Raw genomic sequence first — 23981 nt, 5'->3', positions numbered from 1 at the left:
ATTATTTTAAATTATATTCCGAAAAAATGCTGTGAAAACTGCATATTAATATATCATTTGTGGTGCATTTTTGCTTCGGACTAATGTCTGTTTGCATTATCAGTTGTCTCGAAAGCAAAAGCCTCAGAAAGGGACCGCAGTCTGAACATAAATAGTTTTACATTAATGAGAGCTCATCAGTTTACAGATAGCACATTTAAAGAGGCAAAATGAGTCGATAAATAGCATCCAAATATGCAATTAGTGCACACGCATTCTTATAAAGAAGTGTGACAGTTGCAGCGTATTTAGCAAACATTTCGAAAAAGAATATTATAAAGGTATGAATAGCAGAAGGGCTCACTTTGCGTAAAAACGTGTTTGCAACATAGCAGAGTTAATTGTTACCCCAAGAGTAAAGCAGTGAAGTGAGCAGGTGCTACTTTTAAAGCCTCTCGTAAGTAGGACGTCTAACGTAAACGAAATTTTGCTGTTAGAGTAATCGCCTATTTGATATTGTGATCATCAAAATAGGTTTGGTAATTACATCCACCCTTTGATAGCGTACCACATAAGAGCCTACTGATTCAAATTTAAAATGTAGGAAATAGGTGTTCATGAACATCAACATGGATAGAAAATGGTTAACTAATAGAACAAAGGAAGTGGTGTTTTGAGGAGGACGTTTTCAAGGAGTCACGTTTTTGGAACCGGAATACATAGCATTCGACGTTATTTAGGAATCACATTGCTAAGACCATTAGTAAATATCAGCAGACCGTAGGATAAATTACAAAGGAGCTCCCTTTGTAGGAGAAACGAATTTATGATGCGAACTACGAACTTCTTATACAAATCTCTAGTGCATGACACCGATTTGCACCCTGGTGGCCAGGGAAGTTGGTGCAAATCGGTATCATGCTCGCTGAACCACTGCTGATCAGTTTTTGCCCGATGGACAGTAGCATTGCCATCCAAGAAACAACCGTCACCAGCTGGATAAAAAGCCAACATTGCAGGATGGACTGATCGGAAACAAGTCCATCCTGCAATATCATGCTGGATGGACTTGTTATTATTATTTTCCTTAATTAATTATCTGAGCATTGATATTCCTTAATATCAATTAAGGAATATCAATGCTCAGATATTCCTTAACTTTCCAGCAATATCAACGAACCCGTTCCGTACTAACAGAACATGTCCCACACCATGACAATACTTCCAAAACCTTGAGTTGCGTTTACAAGGCAAGGTGGATTCGTTGCTTCATGGGGCAGAGAGTTTAGCTTCTCTCGCGAAACTCTCTACCTTCTGTGGGTACAGAACAAGGTGTACTGGGACTCGTCGTCCTCGAAGTTTAGAGGGCATATTGCGGTGGTGTCTAAAATAGCTCATCGGATTACTTGGCTACTGAAGAACATCCCCAAAAGCAGATATATGAGAGTCACTATATCTCTAGAACACTTCATCCTCACTACTGTGCCCAGATCTTGTCGCCTGGGTTTCTTAGTCATGAAAAGGTCACAGAGCCGAGTGACCAAGATGGCGGCAGGTCTGTGGAATACACTTTATGAGGACAGATTCAAGATTTGTGGGTTAAAGAAATTGGTTGAAAGGCGGATGGTTTTTATAGGATTCATATAGATAAACGTTTTCAAAACAGATCTGGTGGTGGTGGAACTAAGATCAGCTTTAGAAACTGAGCAAAGTTTGGTTAGAAAGGGTGTGCGAACTAGATACTTTATTGGAGTGGGTGAATGAGTGGAAAAGGTTGCCAGAGTCTGTTGTGAGTGCCATGCCTGATAATGCATTCAAAGCGAACTGATAGACGTTTCGTGTTTAGGGCATCGTGTAATAATAATAATTTCATATATTCGTTCATTTGAATAGTTATATGATTCCCCCCACTCACATATATAGTTTAGCTCAACCGAGTCGTTTCCACTGAACGTCCAACGCAGGCAACAACTTATCCAGATGTTTTCATTTGTTAGGCACTCGGACAAGCACTTCTTGTTGAAACCAAGACCAACATTCTTGCACTATAATGTCACCGAAGATACTGGACAGCTGAAAACAAGCAGTGATCGAGAAAAAAGTATATATTTTTTCCAAATAATTTTTACTATGCAGTGTATAAATCCCACAACCATCGTAAGCAAGTTAATGAATTGGTATTAAATTTAAATGATTGAAAATCGTGTCTTTTGAAGCACTGTTGTTGCTACAAGATCAATGTATAATTAAATTCGAAATTCGAAAAGTATTTGTACACATAAGTAATGAGCACAATAGAAGAGAATAAATAAAATGACTGACACAAATAGCACTGAGATAAAATGCTACAAAATATCTAACAGTAGTACTGTGAGTAACAATAAGACGGAGGTATCGACTTAGAACCCATCTGGCATAAAATACAAACCTCAAACGTTTAAAAAATATATAAAAGTAATAATAATATTTCGGAGGATTTTCTTCGCACATTCATACATCACCTCCTCCTCCGCAGCTGTTTCTTTCTGATAAATGTATTGTAACCGAAACATATATTTCTTTCATGATGGATCACGCACATTGTGCAATCTTCAATAATGCAGCATGCACTAATGTATTACAGACAGAAGACGCAGATTTAACACTATCGTACGTTGTTTGCAAGGTGATCGATTGTGAGTAATTGTTTTTAACTCAACAACGGATCAATAGTCACTAAGAAAAACGATGCATCATCGGAGACAATACTTGGCTTACTAAGTTTTTTTCCTACTAGCAATGGGATGGGGACAAGGCGGACAGGTACATAGTCCTGTCTTCACTGCATCCCTAATAATTGAACTATAGCAACTGTATCCGGGTGAAATGATGACATGTTGCAAGTTATCTGTTTAGCAAATGTTTGACAAATTTGGCGATCCCAGGGCAACAATCAGTGATACCATACTTATGTGGAAGCGCAGGGAGTCAACTGCAAGTGCTACCATCAGTGGACGACCCACCACACTCACCAAATATGACTGTACGGTGCGGGTGCTACGAATGATAATATGTAAATCCCCCATTCGTCGGCCGACACATTGAATTAGGAGTTTCGGATATCGACTAGAACACGAATCTTCAGAAAAATATTCAGAACCGAGTCTTATAACATGGATGAGACTTTCACTCATGTTTTGAGACTCTTACCGAGCTGTGAGACAGCCGAGTCTCACAACATCTCTTACCAGAGTGCATAATCCTAAACATTGATCGCCGAATAGTATCTGAACATTGTGGACAATGCAATGCTTCCTACTTTGTGGCGTTTCTACGGAACCGACCATTGTCTCTTTTGAGCAAAATAATGCACGTATCGTAAGGGTGCTGCTGCAACTGCGTGGTTTGTGGGCGTAAATATCACTACAGCTGACTATCCCATAGGGTTGAGCCCTGATCTCAACCCTATGGGATGAACTGGAGCGTCTGGTGAGGTCAAGAGATGTTCGCCCACAATAGTCTGGGACCAAAGTACGTGCTTTCAGGAAGAATGGTCCAAAATTTCAATTGCTCTTTATTTTACGCTTGTAGAAAGTATTTTCTGTAGGTTTGTCGCAGTCATCGCATCGAAAGGATTTCATAATCTTACTAAGGTGAGCGCCGTGGCTGTTTGTTCCTCGCACTATGGTGTCTGTTGACTTTTTCCAAGCAGCGTAAGGTTTTCCTGAAAATGCGGTGCTAAGTGAGATAAGTATATCTGGTAGTAAGTACTCTGACCTGACAGGGTGTTGAAGTTTACAGGGCACATTGCAAAAGTGTCTAAAACATTTCATCGATACTTTGGTCACTGACGAGCACTCTGGCGAGCAGAGATTATACCTTTTGTAAGGCCTTGATAAGACTGTCTCTTGACTGCTGTGCTCCGATCTTGTCACCTGAGTTTCTTGGGAGAACAGGCATTCCTCATTCCAATGAGGAATGCCTGTTGCCACTTCAGCGTTTTCACTTTTACTTCAGCCTTTATTTTAGTGAGAGGGCGGATGTGAGGAAGTATCTTAAGGAAGTTCTCTTTTAGAACGTGTACAGTAAGCAGATCATGAAGTGATTTACGTGGAAAGAATATTTACATCTTTTAATGTTCCTAAAGAAACATCCCTCGAGTTTTATAGGCTTTCATTCAGATTTCATAAGAGAAGTCCGTAAAAAAAATACACCTTTCAACCCCAAGCAATCCTGCTTAGGATTGCTTGCGGTTGAAAGATGTATTTGCGGTAAGCTTGAAAGTATTTATATCAGAGAATTTTTTTTTTTTTTGGTAAACTCTCGCAAACCCACTTTAGAAGCTAGGCCAAACGCTCCGGGATCTGCACACCGGCCCTCGAAATAACCGCTTTATGGCATTCTTATCGTATATCTCTTTATATAAGGAAGCGCTATTTATTGATTTAAAAATAAGTGATAGGAAATGTTCGCCCCAGAAAAAGTGCCTGTGATTAAAATTAAAATGCAGTCGCCAAATTGAAATTTTCGATAACAGAACCACCAGTATAGTAATTAAAATTGATATGAAAATAAAGAACGACTTCATATAGAAATGAAATGAAAGGATACGCGATATAAATAGAATCTTGAAACTATAGTTGTAATCTGTAAAAAGTATCTTCATATTAATCATCTGATACTGCTTACACGTAATGAGTCGACATTGTCGGTCATGTATCGACACTGCTTGATCTAATTAATATTCCGTATGTAAAAAGGGAGCAACATGAGAATAAAATTTCGAAGAAACTTGCTGTGTGAGCAAAATTTGCTTTTAAAATTCTTACAGAAGATCAGCAAGCAAAATGTTTGCAGAGATCTCAGCAAATTCAAGGACAGAAGATGAACCCCATTTCTGTAGAGAAACCAACCGTTCTCTAAAATATTTTATCGCTTAATCAGGAGTTGTAAATGTTGCAAAGATTAGTGAATACCTAAGTGAAATGTGAAGAAATATTTGACAATATTCGAAAAATTAGATTTTACTGTGCAGTGAAAAACAAGTTGATTAACATGCACAGAATATGAAAGAAATCCGCCAACAGGGCGAAACGACTTGCGAAGGATGTTCTTATGCGAATAGGCATTTGTAGAAGTTGCCTGAACAGTCATCGGCAAAACATAGCAATGAAGTGTAAGCCCATTAAAGAGGATTCTCAATCTATACAGACGAAATCTGTGCGAATGTAGAGAAACTGAAGATACGACCAAAAATAAATGAAATATTTAAGATGCGCTATGATATGAATATTCTCGGGACGAAAGGGCAAGATTGTGCGCATTTTGTGATAACTATCCTCGTACAGGCATAGAAAAAGAACGGATTCTTATAACAATTACGCACTCCCCCATGAAGGATAACGTGCTTTACAGAAGGAACTACACAGCGCTGAGTTCTCCGAGGACCGGCGCTATAAGCTGAGGACGTACAACAAAATTTTCACGTGTTCAAATATTTTGCCATTGTATTCATTTTTTCTCTACCTATGAGAAACTGTAAAGATGAAAGTGATATTTGCTTATTGTTATCTGCCATCTTTAGAATATTTCCTCTTTGCGATCTTAAGTATCCCGTGCGTTGCCAACTCCCAGAGCATAAATCAGTGGAAAATGGAGCAGTTCCTTCCTCGTCTAACTTTCTCAATGCTGAGCTTTCCGCCTGGAGATGAGCTTTCTTCCTGTAAGAGGTTTCCATCGCTTTAAAAACAGTCTTGACAAAAGGAAAACAACAAGAGAGAGAGAGAGAGAGAGAGAGAAATTTCTGGGAAGGGATTTATCCCCTTGCCACCAAAGCAGCAGCAGCTCTGACTTGAATATTGATTTTTAAATATCAATTCCGAGAAGCGAATGTAGTGATGACGTCACACTGTTTCGTTTTCCTCCAATTTCCGAGTTTTCATCACTGCAGGCAAAACAACTAAACACCGGAAGAGAAGTTTGTCGATATTTATTCAGTTGTTTCTACGAGAGAACGAAATTTGCTTCCCGTAAAGTAAAAAGTATAAAAAAAAAAAAAAAAAAACAGACACGCATTTCCTCGAAACCCATTTCTAACTGTAAAGTTATGAACAATTTTGAAAGTAAATACTTGTTCGAAGACTTCTCCTCCGGTATTTTATGCACGTGAAGGCTCCGTTTTCACTATTCCAGTTGAGAATGTACAAAAATATGCAAATCTACACTCGCGATTTAGCAATAGATAGAAAAGACCCATTCGAAGAGTATTTGGGAATCGCGATATTTACCTGGTACTGTTGCCTTAGGAAGATTACTTCCGTTTCGAAGATTGACTACAGAAGAGATTCATATTTTTTTGAAATATTGTTTGAGAAAGAGAGATGTTTATACCTGGCAAAAGAAGCGATGGTATACTGTAGACAAATCGTGAAACTAAACGCGTCGCAGACATTTACAAGAAATCAATCTCTCCAGAAATCGAAGTCTGTTTTACGATTTTCAAATATCAACGGTCGTTATTTAAATTAAGGGGATATTAAATCCCACGATTTAAGATCTGACTTAAAATCCCACATTTTAAGTAATAAAAGGTAACGAATTTTAAGGCTAATCGAGAAACCACTACCTTAAAGCTGTGTAACATCTGAGATATTCATCAAAACCTCCGACGATGAACTAATAATAAAGAAACAAGCGCAGAAACGGATTAAAGGCAAATCAGTGCAAGAGGAGCACTGAATTCAGCTGAAACAGAGTTTGTGATTGTGCACCGTAATGATGATCATGGCGTTTGCATTTCACAACTAGGAATTCGTATTTCAATAGCAGGCTCGTAAAAGACTGCATCGCAGTGAACAAACATGGTTTTTCTCTCCGTGTATGTGTGGGTACTGCGGATATTTATATACGCAGCGAATGTAATATCGAATAAAAACCGCTGTAGCAAGCACAGTATTGAAATGGCGGTGGTGGTGGTGGTGGGGGGGGGGAACCTGCCCAAAAGTAGGTCATTTCTCATTAAAATTAGGAAAATAAATTATCCACTGCGATTAATTCAATTTTGAGGTGCACATCGGTGATAATACGTCTTCTTGTTGAATTTCAACAATTTCAACAGACGTCCAGGAATAGGTCTGTCGAAGAAATGCACAATTAAGGCGATTGCAGAATAAAATTCGAAAGCATCGATTATACAGTTAAAACACAAGGGGAAAGTGCGAGCAGACTGATCTAATTTCTGCTTAAGGGCACTTAACATCAGTAGAGTTGTTTATCATCTTCAGGTCAGAATTTCACGCGTGTACTGTTTTCTCATGGAAACAGCTTTGGACGTGGTGTTCTGCATTTCTCAAGGAATTTTCTGAACCATCCTCTGCATCTTGCATCTCTTTGAATTTCTAAAAGAACATCTGATTGGAAAACGGATTGTAACAGTGGCGATGAGCAACACTTTGTTGTAAAGCATAACAGTTTGCACCGAGAATGGAACACCCTTAAGGGTAGACTGGAGGCAATTCCCAGAAAATTAAACACCGTATTGTCGTGTTATTGAGAGATCACCTTTTCAAGATATTTGAAAATAATATCTGGATGCCCTACGGAGTAGATATTAGCGATATCATGATTGATCTCCGTCAAGAAGGATTACTGAATATCATATTTCCAAACATGCATTACGATAATTGCTACTCATGATTAACCATCGATAAACAAACATAATTATTAATAAACAAATCATAATTATAGTAGCCTAATAATTTGCATTCTTTACTGTTTTAATATGCAGTTCACTGCTGCTGTTCTGCATTACGTAATTCTTAACAACCCTCTGCTAGTTAATGTTCAAAATCTCCATCAACTAAAACCAGATTATTATGAGAGTGCGATTTCAGGTTATTATTTTTCTTTAAAATAACACCGGAATTTTCCCAAATGTTGCAATTGGTAATAAAAAAAAAGGAGTTAAAATTGCTGCCATCTGACGGGGGCCAAATAACCAGCTTTTCAGACGAATTGTTTTTTTTTTTCTTTCTTTCGTGCTTTCTTTACTTCTAGTATTGCATCGCTAGCGTTTAGTTTTAAAATATCGTGCACCATTCTTTTACAGCTTTTTCAATTTCGATTTCTTCTGCTGTGACAGCTGTCTTGGATATCAAGGGTCACATAACAGTACGAACTCACATCGATGACGACGGTTAACTTGTCAGGAAAAAAAAAAAAAGGTTTGAGCTTCGAACCGTATTCCACCTCACCTCTGTGTTTGTAAAGATTGGGATTTACGACATCATTAACTTAGCAATATCAATACAGTCGATTTATTTGCGCATTAGTCGAGAACTATTAAATGAGCTTTGTTGGTTTACAGCTTGCCAAAGAAAACTGCTTGCGTATTTTCTTTTGGTGTTTTTGTTTGCACTTTAAAAACGCACGACATCTCTATTTACCAAATTACTTCGTTCGGAAATTTGAAAGAAAATAATAATGGCCATCACTACTGTGTTTTAAATTCATATTCATGATATAAGTAATACGATTAATAACCGTTGTATGTTTTTATTGGTTGTATGGTTTTATTTTATTTATTGGTTTTTCAGCAATTTTAAATTAAATTACAAATTAATTAATGAATTTCAAAATGTGTAATTTTTATAATTCAAAAAAATAAAACGTCGGTTATAGCTCCTTATGAGGACTGGCTTAAAGGGGCGAAGCAAGAATGCTTTTCATCTTCCCCGTTATCTGTAGAGGACAGTGTAGGGATAAGGTGTTATTGAGCTATTAAAGCTCTGATCATGGCAGGAGGGTAACAGCAATAGCCGAGCCTCAGTTAGAACTTCATTGGTGATACGTAAGTAAAGCCAATTACTAAAAATTCGGACGATCCCTAGGCCACTCAATCGTGGGCGAAAGACCGTCCATCTCAGCGTTGGTTCCACTCAGCGATGGCCTTCCATCCACACACCACCACCGAGCAGAACTGCTCATATTCCGAAGAAAAGCATTCACCGACAAAGCCCCTCAGCGGGCCGTGCCGGAGAACACTTTCCCCGGAGACTCAAATTGCTCCCTTAAGGCAAAAACCTTAAGAGAGCGAACTCGTACTCTCCAATCTCTGCGTCCCAGGGGGTAACAGCAACAGCCGAGCCTCATTTAGAATTTCATTGGCTACAGCATTTACCCTCCAAGTGTATGGTGACCACCACCCTCAGCTTAGTCCTTATAAGGACTGGCTTAAAGGGGCGAAGCAACACCCTAATGCTTTTCATCTTCCCCGTTATCTGTGGAGGACAGTGTAGGGATAGGGTGTTACTGAACAATTAAAGCTCTGATCATGGCAGGAGGGTAACAGCAATAGTCGAGCCTCAGTTAGAACTTCATTGGTTGCAGCATTGCCATCCATTACCCTCCAAGGGTATTGGATTGAATAAATCAACCACCGTATGTTTAAGTAAAGGTGATATCTCAAAAATATCGGACGATCTCTAGGCCACTCATTCGTGGGCGAAAGACCGTCCAAATCTCCGCGTTGGTTCTACTCAGTGAAACTCGACCACCGAGCAGAACCGCTCATTCCGAAGAAAATAATTCACCGGCAAGTACCCCTCAGCGGGCCGTGCCGGAGAACACTTTCCCCGGTGACTCAATTGCTCCCTTAGGGCAAAACCTAAGAGAGCGAACTCATTAACCCAGGATAACAGCAACAGCCGAACCTCAGTTAAACGTCATTGGTTCAGCATTGCCATCCGTTACCCTATATGTATGGGCATCTCATATAAAATCAATCACCGCATCTTACGGTCGATTGATTCGTCTTAATCAACCCTCAGCTTATCCTTATAAGGACTGGCTTAAAGGGGCGAAGCAAGAATGCTTTTCATATTCCCCGTTATCTGTAGAGGACAGTGTAGGGATAAGGTGGTATTGAGCAATTAAAGCTCTGATCATGGCAGGAGAGTAACAAGCAATAGCCGAGCCTCAGTTAGAACTTCACTGGCTACAGCATTGCCATCCATTACCCTCCAAGGGTATTGGATTGAATGAATCAATCACCGCATCTCACGGTCGATTGTTCATGGCTCAAACCCATCCAACCCTCAGCTGGATTAATTAATTTAATGTATATGATGTATATTTAGTTCACAGAATGGTGGATGAGGATATTTCACTTTTTCCCTTTTATAAACAAACTATGAGTAATAATTTCATTAAAATCGAATATTTATTATCATTATAAAATATGACTTAATAAATATATTAAATCACTGCATATTTCTTTGTATATATCATTAACACGCGCTGATAACTACGACATCACAAATGTAGAGTTCACATTCACCAGCGCTTGTTAGGCAACACGGAAAATCTACAAATAATCTCTATTCTTCCCGCGACATCCCGAAGAGAATCTAGCGGCGGCTAACTCAATCCTTAATTACACTTTATGTAATTAGGACGGTAAACTGAAGAACAAGCTGAGATTTCTTAAACAGTCCGGCGCTTGCAATTACGAGGAAAGATGTGCTTAGAAGAGAAAGAGATAATTCCTTACTAAGATTACTTCTTAAATTAAGCATGGTGCAGTAACGGAGAATACACGTACGCGATTATTAGCAAAAAGGAACAGCCAGTCGCAGTCAAAACCTGCCAGTGCGACGATGTGTGCTGTGTTGTCAACTGTCTCTCCCCTCTCGGGTCCAAGAGGACGGGGATGACGCACTTTTCATCAACACCAGCAGACGCATCAGTTGCATTTTAATAACCTGCGTTAGTACGTGGGTTGCTTCACAATTTTCGAGCTGCTCCAAAGTGCCATAAACGACCGTTGCCAAGGGCAATATTCTCAGGAGGGCTTAAAAAATCCCGGATTCTTTCCATCGCACTTTCAGCAATAAAACGTCGACAGTAAATATTTGAAAGTGAGTAAAAGTCACCAAGTTGTTATCAAATTACAAAGTCGACGAAAGAAAATAATTATATTTACATAATGCTTTACCTAACGTTCTGATTAGATTCAATTTTATTTTTATTTTGCTAATTCGGTTGACAGGATGGGCAAATATTCAGTTCGCCAGTAATGTCAATAAATCTTGTCAGCGAGAAGAAAGAAAGAGTAAGAACTGGGAAGAGTTTGATAATTTCTAAGTTGTTTAGTATTTTTTTAAAGTATGATATTGTTTGGAATTACTGCCAAGGCAACAAACTCTTCGAAGTGAAGGTATTACTGTACTCCTGGACTTAATGGAATGTCTTCGCCAGCTGGTTTGTCTATTCTGTAGGAGTGGAGAAACCCCTTCAATCCCCCTATGCGATCGGATGACTCGCATTCTCTTGAAATTGTTTCTTGCAATTTATACGAGATTCGAGTCTCGGTGTTTACAATCCATGACCAATACCAGGGAGACGTTAACGGAAAATTATACACACCGAGGAATGGTTTAGATTTGTTTTTTAAAAGAAAAAGCTGAAAGAATTTATTACCTATATTTTATCGAATTCATTGAAGAGTTCAAAATCTTTTGAGCTGTTGCTCAAGAAGAAAAAAAAAATTACTTCCTAATTATATGAGCGGTATCTTTCATTATCTCGGACTTCAATAACTCTTACGGCCGAAGTGGAATTCAATCTTTCTGATTGCAAAAAATAAGGGCTTGTTGATCAGGCATCGACTTTTGCAATGACTGAAATTAGAACAAGATATAAGTAAGAATTCTTTCAAAACACCCCGTGCATTTTGAATAGTGAAAGACACGATTATCTCTCAGATTTCCCGGATTTTTGGATCCCAGAGTCGAACTACAAGAAGATGAAATATCCAACGTCATCCAAGAAAGGAAGAGAAAACGTGCTACTGATTTGCAAAAAGGCATCAAGTCATTTGGTGTTTTCTCTATCTTTGGATTAATACCACTTAATATTCCTCACCCTCTTCAAATTCTTAATGATTGAGATCAGCCAAGTTATTTTCTGCTCATTAAGACTGCTGGTGAAATAAATTGGTAGATTGCGGATACGCTGAACAATTCTGAGCTCTTTTGGATTTATACATCAAAGCAGAGACATGCTCAGCATATTTAAATAGGGAATTTAACTCACTTACTAATTTCATTCAAGGTTAGGTGTGAAATTACAATGCACTGAAATAATGTCTCTGAAGACTTCAATTTTTAGTTTCATCTTTCCATTTTGTAAAAGGAACCTCATCATGCCAAATTGCATTCGTGAAGGAAATCATCGTTGGAATTATTTTGATCAGATTCTGAATTCTACCATTTCTGTTCACAGTGAGGAGGAAGCGCACGCGAACACATCTCTCTCTCTCTTTCTCTCTATGCATATAACACCTGCCTTCTCCTACTCCCTCAGCCTTACGGCTGGTGGGAGTAGCTATATGCTTCCATACTAGGGAGGGAGATGATTATGAGCAAGGTGGTTTCCCGTTGCCTTCTTTGCCGTAGTATATTCGATGACTGTAGCCGTGTGTGTTCACGGGACCGGTTTACCTGTTTTGAAGGATCAAAAACCCGAGTTACCGGGAGAAAAAACTACCACCACCGTATGAGACCGGTTAACTCAACTCTAGTCGAAAAAAGACCAGATAAAGGTTCCTCACGTCTCTCATGTGAATCGAACCGAGGTCTTTCCGACCAAAGGACTTCGTCTAAACTGACTGAGCTATGGAGGCTCTAAAACACCTGCCTTCACACTATTATTTAAATAGGACATTCAGACACCTCTACGTACCTCATAATCTTTCAATGTGCAAGGTTATGATAGCTTCTTTAACATGAAAATAGCAGGGATGTTCGTAAGTATTCTCGTAATAAATCGAGAAAGGATTTTACTTTTCTCCCCATTTTGGTTTTTAATAAAATAATAAACTGAATACTGGAATGGCTTCCGCATGTTTTGGAGATCCTTCAATAGAAGGTGGTAAACCTACGCAGTTACGATCTTAAAACTACAACAGAGCATACCGTTTGCAAAGAAAATCCGTGTTTTTGATTTTTCGGGAATAAGCAAAGAGCTAGGGATAGTTGGACACTAAATAAATTATAAAAGTATTTAATATTATTTCGAGGAAGATTCTAAATCGATATATTACGGAATAACTAAAGGGCATAAATCTGACATTGATCGTTAAACATAATGTCCCAAAATTTAATTGTACAGTGTTTTCTTCAGGCGCCTCTTTCTCCATGAAAATCATTGACAACGAACCAATTAAAAACTCATTTAATAGATCCTGTTCTCTTCGAATGTTTAGCTTGCTTCAGGCCATGGAAAGCAATGCTAAAAGCATGCATGACAAAGAATGATTTCGCTAATATCCATAATTATGCAGAATGCGTCAAATCAGTGAAAAGGCGTTGTCATGGCAATCGTTTCCATAGTAGCCAATATTTATTCTGGAAGCGTTAGGAAAATCTTGCGCGAGAACAGATATGAAGCAGAAAAGCAGTCATCGATCAGCGGCCGCACGGACGTCGACAGGTATGTACGTTGCCTGTACTAAGCGAAAGTTGTTCGTGCCTGTAGCTCGTGCACGTGTAGCGGATCGTGTACTGCACGTGGATGAGGTTGAAATGCCCAGATAATACAGCGCTTGCGTAGCGTAAAGAAATGTAGGAAGTGCCACGTTCCTTTACACACTTTCTCTATCGTGACAGATGTCAGAAAGATCGCCGAATTCTTCGCAAAAAAAGAAAAGAAAAAGCGTTCTTTTACTCCGTCTAAGTTTGACGAGCCGAAGATGACGTCAAGATCAGGAAGGATTAACCGATTTAATACTGCGAACATGCTCGAATTTTGGTGGGTTCCGAAACCAAAAGGATTGCGATATACAAGGAATTCTGTGAATCCATTTTAATTTAGCTCCATTGAGATACTCGACGTCATTTTTCGTAACAATTCTCATTTTTCAGTCGGTGTTGCGCGCGAAAAAAAAAAAAAAAAATCGTTTGGGGGTAGAAAACTTGGTACGTTATTCTTGCCTTACCGGCTGTCTGGTTGCTGCAGAAGTGTATAAACGTTCTGATTGTCTGTAAGCGAAATACTTCGTCGTCTTTTCTGCTACTCCAATACGGGTGATCACCACCCAACTGTGTGAGCAGCTGGATTCGCATCTTTATCAAAGTTATCAAGTAGTGCGAAGTGTATTTTAGCATGTCGGAAACCGAATGAAACGTAAACCGTTGATTTATTGGGCTTGGTGCAAGTGTTTTATATAAATATTAATTGATTGTTAATTTAGATTTCATAAACATTTTAATCCAAGGAATTAGCCCAGCATGTGTGCCACGTTTACAAACACCGTGTCTTCACAAATTAATCAAGAAAACTAAAAGCGATTAAAAATAAAGGTAAGAAGCTTTTTAAGCTATTAAGAATGAGTAAACTTTCTCATATTGAGGGCTCGATAACAACTGAAGTGGACAATTTATTGCTAAATGGATAAATTGTATGAAGTAGCGCCATCTGACTGCATGTACGCAAATCATTTTTCGTTCGCGACATAAAGGCAGAAAGTCGATCACGATTTTTTTTTTTTCGTGCACAATGACCCATGACCACGCAAGTCATGAAGCAAGGCCGAGAGAGTTAAAAGCCCTCTATTTTTACCTTTAATCGTAAATGTATTTATTATAAAAGCTTTAATTTTCTGAATTTTTTTCTTTAATCATATTTTGAATAGGTTTCCTACTTATTTCATTTTTAACGTTTAATTTTTAATCATATTAATTTATTTTTCAATCAATCAATTTCATTTTTAATTATATTTAATTGAATAGGCTTCCTACCTTGCTTAATAATCCGTAAATACAAAAATTAAATTGTTTCTACTGTTTAACTATTATTTATTTATTATTTTTTTTTTTTCATTTGTTTTTATGGAATTCACATTGTTGAAGTGTAAGGTTTATTTGCCACTGCTTTTTTTCACGGCGCAATAATATTAGTCTGAAAGAGAGACATTCTGAAAGAAAGACATTCTTGCCACCAGCACAGTCTGAAAGACTGTGCTGGTGGCAAGAATGTCTAGTTGATGAGCTGATGTTCGTGTTGAGGGATGGAATGGTATCACGTGTAGCTCAATAATTCCCGAATCATTCCTTCTATAAATGCATTCTAAAGGTTTTATAATTAGCTTAGCTTGGATACTACAAATACTACAAAGCAGAGTAGAATGAACTTTTTCTACAAATGAATTTCGATGCATTTTTAGAAACTAATATTAAAATGAGGTGCAACAGAAACTAAGACATTATGCAACGTACAACATTTCAGCCTTTTGATTGATAATCTGTGTTTAGGAGCGTGCATTAGAACTATGATTGACAACAAATGAACTCTGGTTATTGTGCAAATGAGTTCCTAAAGAAATGCGAAATTGTAAACGAAGTGTAAAAAAATTGAAGGTACAATTAGAGGAAATCATGACTTCCTTAAAAGTACGGTAGTATGGGGGAAAAGAGGCATAATGTTAAAGAAAAAAATATCAATTTAAGTTAAAAATAGCAAAGAAAATAATTAATATAAAAATGTACACAGAGTCTGCTGGACATTAAAAAAAAATTAAATTAGAGGGACGATCCCATTATCTGTCAGACGTGCTTATTAACAGTTGGAATGATCCCATCTGCTCAATTTCGAACGCGGAAACTGGTGAAAACCCAAAATCTCTCCCGTAGTTCACGATGAAAGTTCTGCGGCTTGTAAGTCATATAAGAACTCTTCGGACATCGCCTTGTTTGACCTAGCAGGGCAACATCAAAGCAACTTATGTCGATGATCTTGTGAACCCCAATCACGACCCGAATCTTTCTTCGAAGTATCTTAGTGTAAACATCAATTTCGTAAGAAATGGGGATTTTATTCTGTTTTAATTAGTTTAATCGCCAAAATGTTAAATGCAGATTTTAAGATTTCTTTAAAAAAACACGAAACTTGTTGTGAAATATTGTAAAGCATTTTTCATATTTTCATTCTTTATTTTTACGCAGCATCTTTCTTTTCTTTAAGATTCTTCATTTTTCTTACGTGACATAAAAACAAGGTGGACTTTTTTCCCTCGGAAAGACTAATAGTAGCAGCCGCCATGAAGTGTTCCAGTTTCTTCTTGTAGAATCGTTAACACACTGTCATGTTTTTATCGTTAAGAGTTTTTTTTTTATCTTAAACACTTCTTCAAAGCAGGCCGTCTTGAACGCACTTGAGCCTAGTTGAGATAAGTCAATTCATCCGTGAGGTTCTTGTTTTGCTTTTCGTGTCTTTATGTATTTTTCACAACTTCTTTATATATTTTTTTTTAAAAATAATAAGAGCCCGTTCATCATCCCATCGATTATACTTATGTTCATCAATTTTTGCGATCTCTTCGTTTCATCAAGTTGTCGTTACTTATAAAGATGCTGGCACGTGATACGTACGGAAAGAACGAAGAACCAATGAATGTAAACTATAATCTGGAAAATATTTACCAGTAGAAGTGAGGTGGCCTCTGGCGGTGCCATTACAATCAATGTGCACTACAGTAAATCGTTTAGTCACGCGCTGCACGATCAAGCTCACGAAGTGGTAAATTCTGAATTCCGTGCTGGTACGCGATTACAATTTGAAACAGCGATACGCTCATATGAATGTACTCTCCACACCAGAAATCATTTCGAATACGCGATGGGATATATCAGTTGGTCCAATATAAGCACTGCAATATTTTTTCCATCATCCGGCGCTATGCTTGATTAAGTGAGTACGATAAATGAAATATGTAAAGTGAATTCGTTTTACAATACGCTTCCTTGTATGTGCATCAAGTATGGCGTAATTTCATTATTCCAATGAATAGTTGAGAAGTAATTGCAGGTACAGATAATTATTTCGGAATTTTCTACGTAAACTAGAAACTATTTAATTGAAACAAACAGCAAATATCAAATGCAAATAAACTCTGAAATATTCTCACATGTTTCAATAACACAAGCAATACATAGAAACGAAGCACACAAACAAGAAATGAGGCAATCATAGCAATAGACAGTTAGCAAGCAACTTACTTTTAGGTAGCGTGAGCTCTTCGTTGCTAATTTATGAAACTGTTCAAGCATATCATCCGGTTTGCGAAATCAAACAGTCGAACAACAACCGATGCTTTGAGCGGCATGCCAAGAACTTCGCAGAGAGATTTTCATTCGTTTGAGTGTTGATTCAAAACACCGTTAAATGTGGGAGGATGAGAAGTCAGTTAACCGTTTTAAAAAGCAGATTGTGAAAGGGCGTATCATTCAACTGAAGATGATTTAATGATAAAAAATTTAGTGTAAAAGCAAGTTAGGCCTAACATCCAATTATAAATGAAGTATCTCTTGAAATATGACCTAAAATTTTGATTATTTCGTGAAATATATTAAAGAAGATAACATAACTTAAGCCAGGTTCCTGTTATTATACAAACTAGTTATGTATCGAATATTCTGCAGAAATTGGTTCCAATTTTACTGCATATAAAACGTGAAGGAGCCTCCCTAGCTCAGTCGTTATAGACGAGGCCCTTTGGTCGGAAAGACCTGGGTTCGGTTCCTGTCCGTGAAGTGAGGGACCAATATTGCAAGAACGTTTTAGCGTAATTAAATATTTTCACGGAAATTGTATTAAAATATTACCGACGTTGTATTTGTTGAGAAGAAAGAATTTCTAGTACTTTACAAACGGAAAAAGTCATCGCGACAAAAAGATTTTTCATGTGAAACTCTTGTTGTATATTACTCTGAGTGAACGATAGTCGAACCTTCAAGAATACTCCGGTTATTATAAAGTACACATTTTCAAAGAAGGTTTCGAGTAATGGGATGGGCAACATCGGTAGATAGGAAGTCAAAACACGAACAACAAACTGCGTTAAAACTATAGCCATCAAATAAATTTCGCAAGCTATACTGGCTGTGATGGTGACTTTTATTTTTCAACTTATTTGTTTGAGCACCAAGCGCTGGTGGCTTCTTCGGACAATTATGAATTCTCATTGCGAACTGGCAGCCAGCCAAAACGTCCCATCATTCCCCTAACAGAGAGATATGAGAGGCTGTTTAAAAGAGTCGACAGAAGTGCTGAAATCGCATTTCAGCCTGACCGTGATGTGATCTGACATGCTTATATTTCAATCGATTGAAACTCAGTCCTAAAGGACTTTTTGGTCATCCGAAAAGACGTGCAGTACAAAAGGTAGCCTCACGGATCATGAATATCACGCAGATGAAACCTGCTCTTAGGAAATAAACGAGACAAGTGTTAACTTATGATTCATTTTTGCTACAAAATAATTATTGTTCTCAGGAAAAAAAACAGCACACACACACTTACGTGTGTGCGTGTGCAACACATTCCTCCAGCGTTCGACAAAAATGGTTTCAAGATGGCGGGAAAATGGCTCAAAGAAGAACCCTCGGATGTGTCTTAAACGAAGTTGTAAGAACAACCACAATAGAAACAGTGAAGCTGTTTTAGACAACCGTCATGTATTTCATCAAAAGTATCTTAGGACATCATCAGTACAGTAGTTTAAACAATAATAGGAATAACATACAGTTAGGGCACATGATTACAATAGAATCTCATTAAACGTGCGTAACGTGTTACAGGAGTAAAAAAAAACTTAAAAAAAAAACTAATAATAATTATTTTACACAATTTTGTATGACAATTTCCCATATTTTAGGAATAGTAAGAACGTCGTTGCGGTTTAAATTTGGTCTGTGTAGTAGGGCTTCAGCACTTTCTTTATATAAACGTTCATGTTTATATAAAGATCTGTGTAAAAGTTTCGACTTTTCCCAATGGATCCTATGGTTTGGATTTTCAATTCCGTGTTGAGAGAGGTCAAAGTTCTGCGATTTAAAAAGACGAATGTGGTCTTGATGTTCCGAGATGCGTTTCTGAACAGACCTACCTGTCTGTCCAAAGTAAGACAATTTGCAGGAGCATGGAATCTCATAAACGCCAGGTAACATCAGAGGTGAGAGTTTGTCCTTAGAAGAAGGTAACAAGTTATCGATTTGGTTGTTAGGTTTGTAAGAAGTGGCAAAATTGTATTTCTTCATAATTTTTGAAAGACGTTCGGAGATGCCTTTGACGTAAGGTATGAAGGTGACTGATGATTTTTTGAGTTGTTTTAAGATTATATCCATTTAGTATTTAGTATAGCTGTATTTTTACACATTTTGTTACATATTTTTACACATTTACACATATTTAGTATAGCTGTATTTTTAGATAAAATTAACGTTCTTCATCATCGCATCAACTTTACGTTAGAAAAAGAATCTCCACAGGGTATCTCCTTTTTGGATTTACACATTCAAAGAAAAGAAGACGGTTCCATCGCCACGTCTGTCTTTCGCAAGCCTACATTCTCAGGTCGCTACATTCACAATTCTTCCGCTCATCATCCATCTCAGAAATCTGGCATTATTAAATCACTAGTTTCCAGAGCACACAAATTCTGCTCCTCTGAAGAATCTTGTAAGGATTTTTGTCACAAAGACTTGCGAATTCTCTTTAAACTGTGTACTGGTGGCGAGGAGGCGCTGCAGTCGTGACAGAAGCAGACGACGCTTAGGACTTCATTAGAAAAGTTTCCGCTGCGTGTGGTATCCATTTTTTTTTTTTAATGTGCCCGAAGTGAAAGAATAAGTACAACATTAGTGTTTGAAAGCAAATTATAATGTTTTTGTAGTTTCAAGAATCTTGTAAAGCAAGTTTGTGTCAAGTTTTTCAGAAATAAATAACATCACTAGAGTTACATCAGTGAAATGCGTATGAATGTGTTCTAAAAGTATACTTATAAGCGAGCATTCATTCTGCGTAATGATCAAGACTTTCACCAGCTTTACCACTCATCACAAGTCCGAGTTTTACTAATCTCTAAACCAAGAATTAGAAGTAATCAAAAATACAGCCATCCTAAATGGATATAATCTTAAAACAACTCAAAAAATCATCATTCACTTTCCCACACATCCAACCAGACAACAAGTCCATTGGATTCCCATACTTTACGTCCAAGGCATCTCCCAATGTCTTTCTAAAATTATGAAGAAACACAATTTTGCCACTTCTTACAAACCTATCAACCAAATTTACAACTTGTTACCTTCTCCTAAGGAAAAACTCTCACCTTTGATGTTGTCTAGCGTTTATGAGATTCCATGCTCCTGCAAATTGTCTTACTTTGGACAGACAGGTAGGTCTGTTCAGAAACGCATCTCGGAACATCAAGACCACATTCGTCTTTTTAAATCGCAGAACTCTGGCCTCTCTCAACACTGAAATGAAAATCCAAACCATAGGATCCATTGGGAAAAGTCGAAACTTTTACATAGATCTTTATTTAAACATGAATGTTTATATAAAGAAAGTTCTGAAGCCCTACTACACAGATCAAATTTAAACCGCAACGACGTTCTTACTATTCCTAAAGTATGGGAAATTGTCATACAAAATTGTGTAAAATAATAATAATTACTTAAATACAAAGAGCCAACAGACTTCATTTTGGTGATATAAACATTAAATAAATTAAGGGGATATTAATCCCACATTGTTTTGAAACCGAATAAGAAACTCAAAGATTGGAATCAGAGAGTTTCATGCCGAATATAGCATAAAAAACTATAAAAGTATCGGCGAATACTAGCGTGACCAAAATGCAAGTTGTCCTAGAACGTAGTACAAACACGGGCAACTCGTTGCAAAGGATTTTGCGATGCAAAGGCTTTTATAGTTTTTTATACTATATTCGGCATGAAACTCTCTGATTCCAATCTTTGAGTTTCTTATTCGGTTTCAAAACAATGGGGGATCTAATATCCTCTTAATTAAATTAATAATAATAATTATTATTATTTAAAAAATTTTTTTTTTTACTCCTGTAACACGTTACGCACGTTTAATGAGATTCTATTGTAATTATGCGCCCTAACTGCATCTATTCCTATTATTGTTTAAACTACTGTACTGATGATGTCCTAAGATACTTAGGATGAAATATTTACAATTAAATAATTTTCACTGTGGTTAATACGTGTGTTTCTTTTAATTACATCTAATAATTATACTCAACTTCATGCATTTCCTCACTAATATTACACTTTTTAAATTTAAGAATATGCATCATATGCTTGAATAATGTTGAGGTGAAATCTTGGAAAATATGTTTATTCAAAATTATCGGTAGTGAATAAAGCCTATATTTTATTAACTCATTGAAATTGAAAAAAATGAAAAAGTTGAGAGTAAACCAAAAATACGTATTAAACAACATTTTTTTTTTGTTTAATATTTAACCACATATCAAATTTCTGCCAATCCCAATATGTTTCCAATGTAAATTGGAAACATTAATTGCGATTGGCCGTCTTGGTTACTAGATGACCTTTAGTATATCAAATATCATATGTAACTTTTACGTATTTCGCACCTTATAAACTTCCCGAGTACTTTTTTTTTGACGTTCATGAATAGAGAAGTGCCTACCAATGATGATGGCATTCCTGCAAAGTCCTTGGTGAGTGCTAATTGCTTTAGATTCAATGTTATCAGTTTTTGTAGGAGACAAAAGCTTATTTCGCCCTCGATCCAGAAGTGCTCTTGAATTATCTTTCACTGGGTGGCAAGCGTGTCTCCTTGCTCAAGTGAAAACAAAAAGTTGAATATTTTAGCCAATAATTATGGACAGGCGCCAATGAAAATTACAGCAAGACCGGATGAACATGAACTATGACCGGCTGAATATGTCACGCGAACTGACTAAGTTGTTGTATTAAGTGGACAAATTATGGCTTGCTCAGCGTTACTGAAAAAAAAAAAAAAAAAAAAAAAAAAGAGGGGGGGTTGGATTTCATTCAAAACACAGTTTGGAGTCTCGTGACCAGACGTTTACGGAATTTTAAGTTAATCTAGCCACGTTATTCAAGCATATGAGTAATAAAATCACCTTATTCGAAAAAGCTCGAGCTGAGTGGCGATGTTGCAGATTATCTGGCTCGAAAACATTTTTTTTTAAAATTTAAATACTGTTATTGTTGTTATTTATCTGACGACATACGCCTATTCTGGCTCGAACAAACGCTCGCTTCTGCATTTAACCAACTACAAATAATCCCATTAGACTTTCCAGTAGAATTCGATTCGCTAGCACTTTTGCCTCAATGGATCCCACACATTACAGAAGGGGAAAAAATCAATAAAAACTCACTTCAAAAATATCACCGAAAAGCACAAAATGTTGTCTCAATCTACGGCAAATTTAGCACCGGGGGGGGGGGTATGGGTACGTAATCAAGATATCCTACTCCGGAGACTAAGAAAGGTAATTTTTTTGAGCCACTTCGGACCCCCAGCGAGGACGGTGGCGTTCTCACACCGGGTATTAAAAATTATTACCACCATAGGAGTCGAAACGCAACCCATGGGTTTGAAAGCGAAGATCTTTTCTACAAACTAGTTATTTGGGAATATCTGGAATTTTTTTTTTTTTTTCAAAATAAAAGGAAAACTGACGATTGTGAGCTACGTGGACTCTTTTGATTCGCGAGTTCAATTGCTGTTCATCAAATGGATACTCCTTGCACGGAAACTGCATCATTGTATTATGAAGGAACGCCATTCACAGACACCCCCCCCACATTTATTTTCTGCGGTCTGCAAAATTCTAAGAAAATAAACTTTCATCGACTATGATTTAAATACGGGATTAATACGATGTTTAAGTATTTATGATAACATAAAACTTTAAGGATATACGAATACGCTGTTCCGCTGTGACGTCATTTAACACTCGACGGTCGTATTAAATTCCGAAATACTCGAGTTCCATTTGACTTCTCGAATTCCGCGCGCGTGTCGCCTCATTTCGGAGACATTTCAATTCAAAAGGTGTCCCTCCTTTGCCTCAAACACCGTTCATAAAAAAGCGCTCTGCACACCAGATGGAGACCACCCCACTGCATCTCGCGCTATTTATAGCGTTCCGTATTTTCACATTTCTGAATATCGACACCGGAAAAGCAGAATATTATTAGGGTGGTCGAAGCTGGGGCGCACCTTAACGGCCACGGAATGAGCCTTGTTTTATAGCCGAGGAGAAGCGATTGTCCGACGACCACATTTTCACGTTCGCCACTGTTCCCGGTTTCTGAGCGATTTACTTGCGCTCCGAGTCCATTTCGCCCTGGCGGGCGTCTTGCACGGCATCGCCAAGTGGTCTTTCGTTTCTTACAAAAACGCATAACGCCGAGCGTGCTCGAGCCAGCTGCCGCGTATTACAACGTGCTCACGTAGTTCGCGCTGCGTCACCGTCCTAAATAGGAAAGTGATAATTTATCAGTGTTCGCGCTGACTGTGCAACAACGCCACGGAGGTCACGAATGACAGCGACGCGATAACCTGTTTGCGGGCGGAACACCCCAAGGAGACACTTACTTTTGCTGAGGAAGCGATATGTGCCTCGGAATCCCGTGTTATTGCCGTGTTGCCAGTCGGAGTGGAATTCGAATATGAGGCTGTTCCCGGAGGAGTAGTGGATCTGGTCGATGTCGGCGATCTTCCCGCACAGCACAGCGTTCCACGGCGTGTTCTCGTTCACCGCCGCCTCCGCGAGGTGAAGAAATAACTTCACGAAGTCGCCGTAAATACACCTGCCGGAGAATGAGAGGAGAGAAAGAAAGAGAGACAACATGAGATTTTCTGCCGTGGCTTTTGATGGAATTTTCAGGAATAAAGCAGAGTTTGACAGGAAGTTTGGCCGAGAAGGAAGGAAGAAAGTGGTGAGGAGGATTCAGAATGGAAGAAGAAGAAGAAAAAATAGTTTTCGTTAGAATAAGAAGATTTTATTTACTTACCGCATCTGTCGGCTGGGCTGTTACCACTGAGTTTCATTGCTTCAAATTCCATTAAGTAAACTTTGTTTGTGTTTTTTGGTTCACTTTTCTTCATCTCGTGAGATAAAAACACTGTAATACAACGCAGGG

The 23981-nt window shown here is 37.9% G+C and overlaps 1 protein-coding gene across 1 annotated transcript in view; it reads right to left on the bottom strand.

The window, feature by feature from the left end:
- Positions 1 to 23981, bottom strand: part of LOC150104364 (suppressor of lurcher protein 1-like) — a 355061-nt gene that overhangs the window by 253916 nt on the left and 77164 nt on the right. The window contains exon 5 of the mRNA XM_090396464.1: positions 23434 to 23648. Within this exon, the coding sequence (XP_090252590.1) occupies positions 23434 to 23648 (215 nt within the window). The remainder of the gene's footprint in view (positions 1 to 23433; positions 23649 to 23981) is intronic.

The sequence above is a fragment of the Typopeltis vanoorti genome, chromosome 8 (assembly GCF_054136105.1).
Source record: "Typopeltis vanoorti isolate ZY-2024b chromosome 8, IOZ_Tvanoo_1.0, whole genome shotgun sequence".
In the NCBI taxonomy this organism is placed as follows: domain Eukaryota; kingdom Metazoa; phylum Arthropoda; class Arachnida; order Uropygi; family Thelyphonidae; genus Typopeltis; species Typopeltis vanoorti.
The sequence above is the reverse complement of the archived record's forward strand: the minus strand, read 5'-3'. Positions and strand labels throughout refer to the sequence as shown.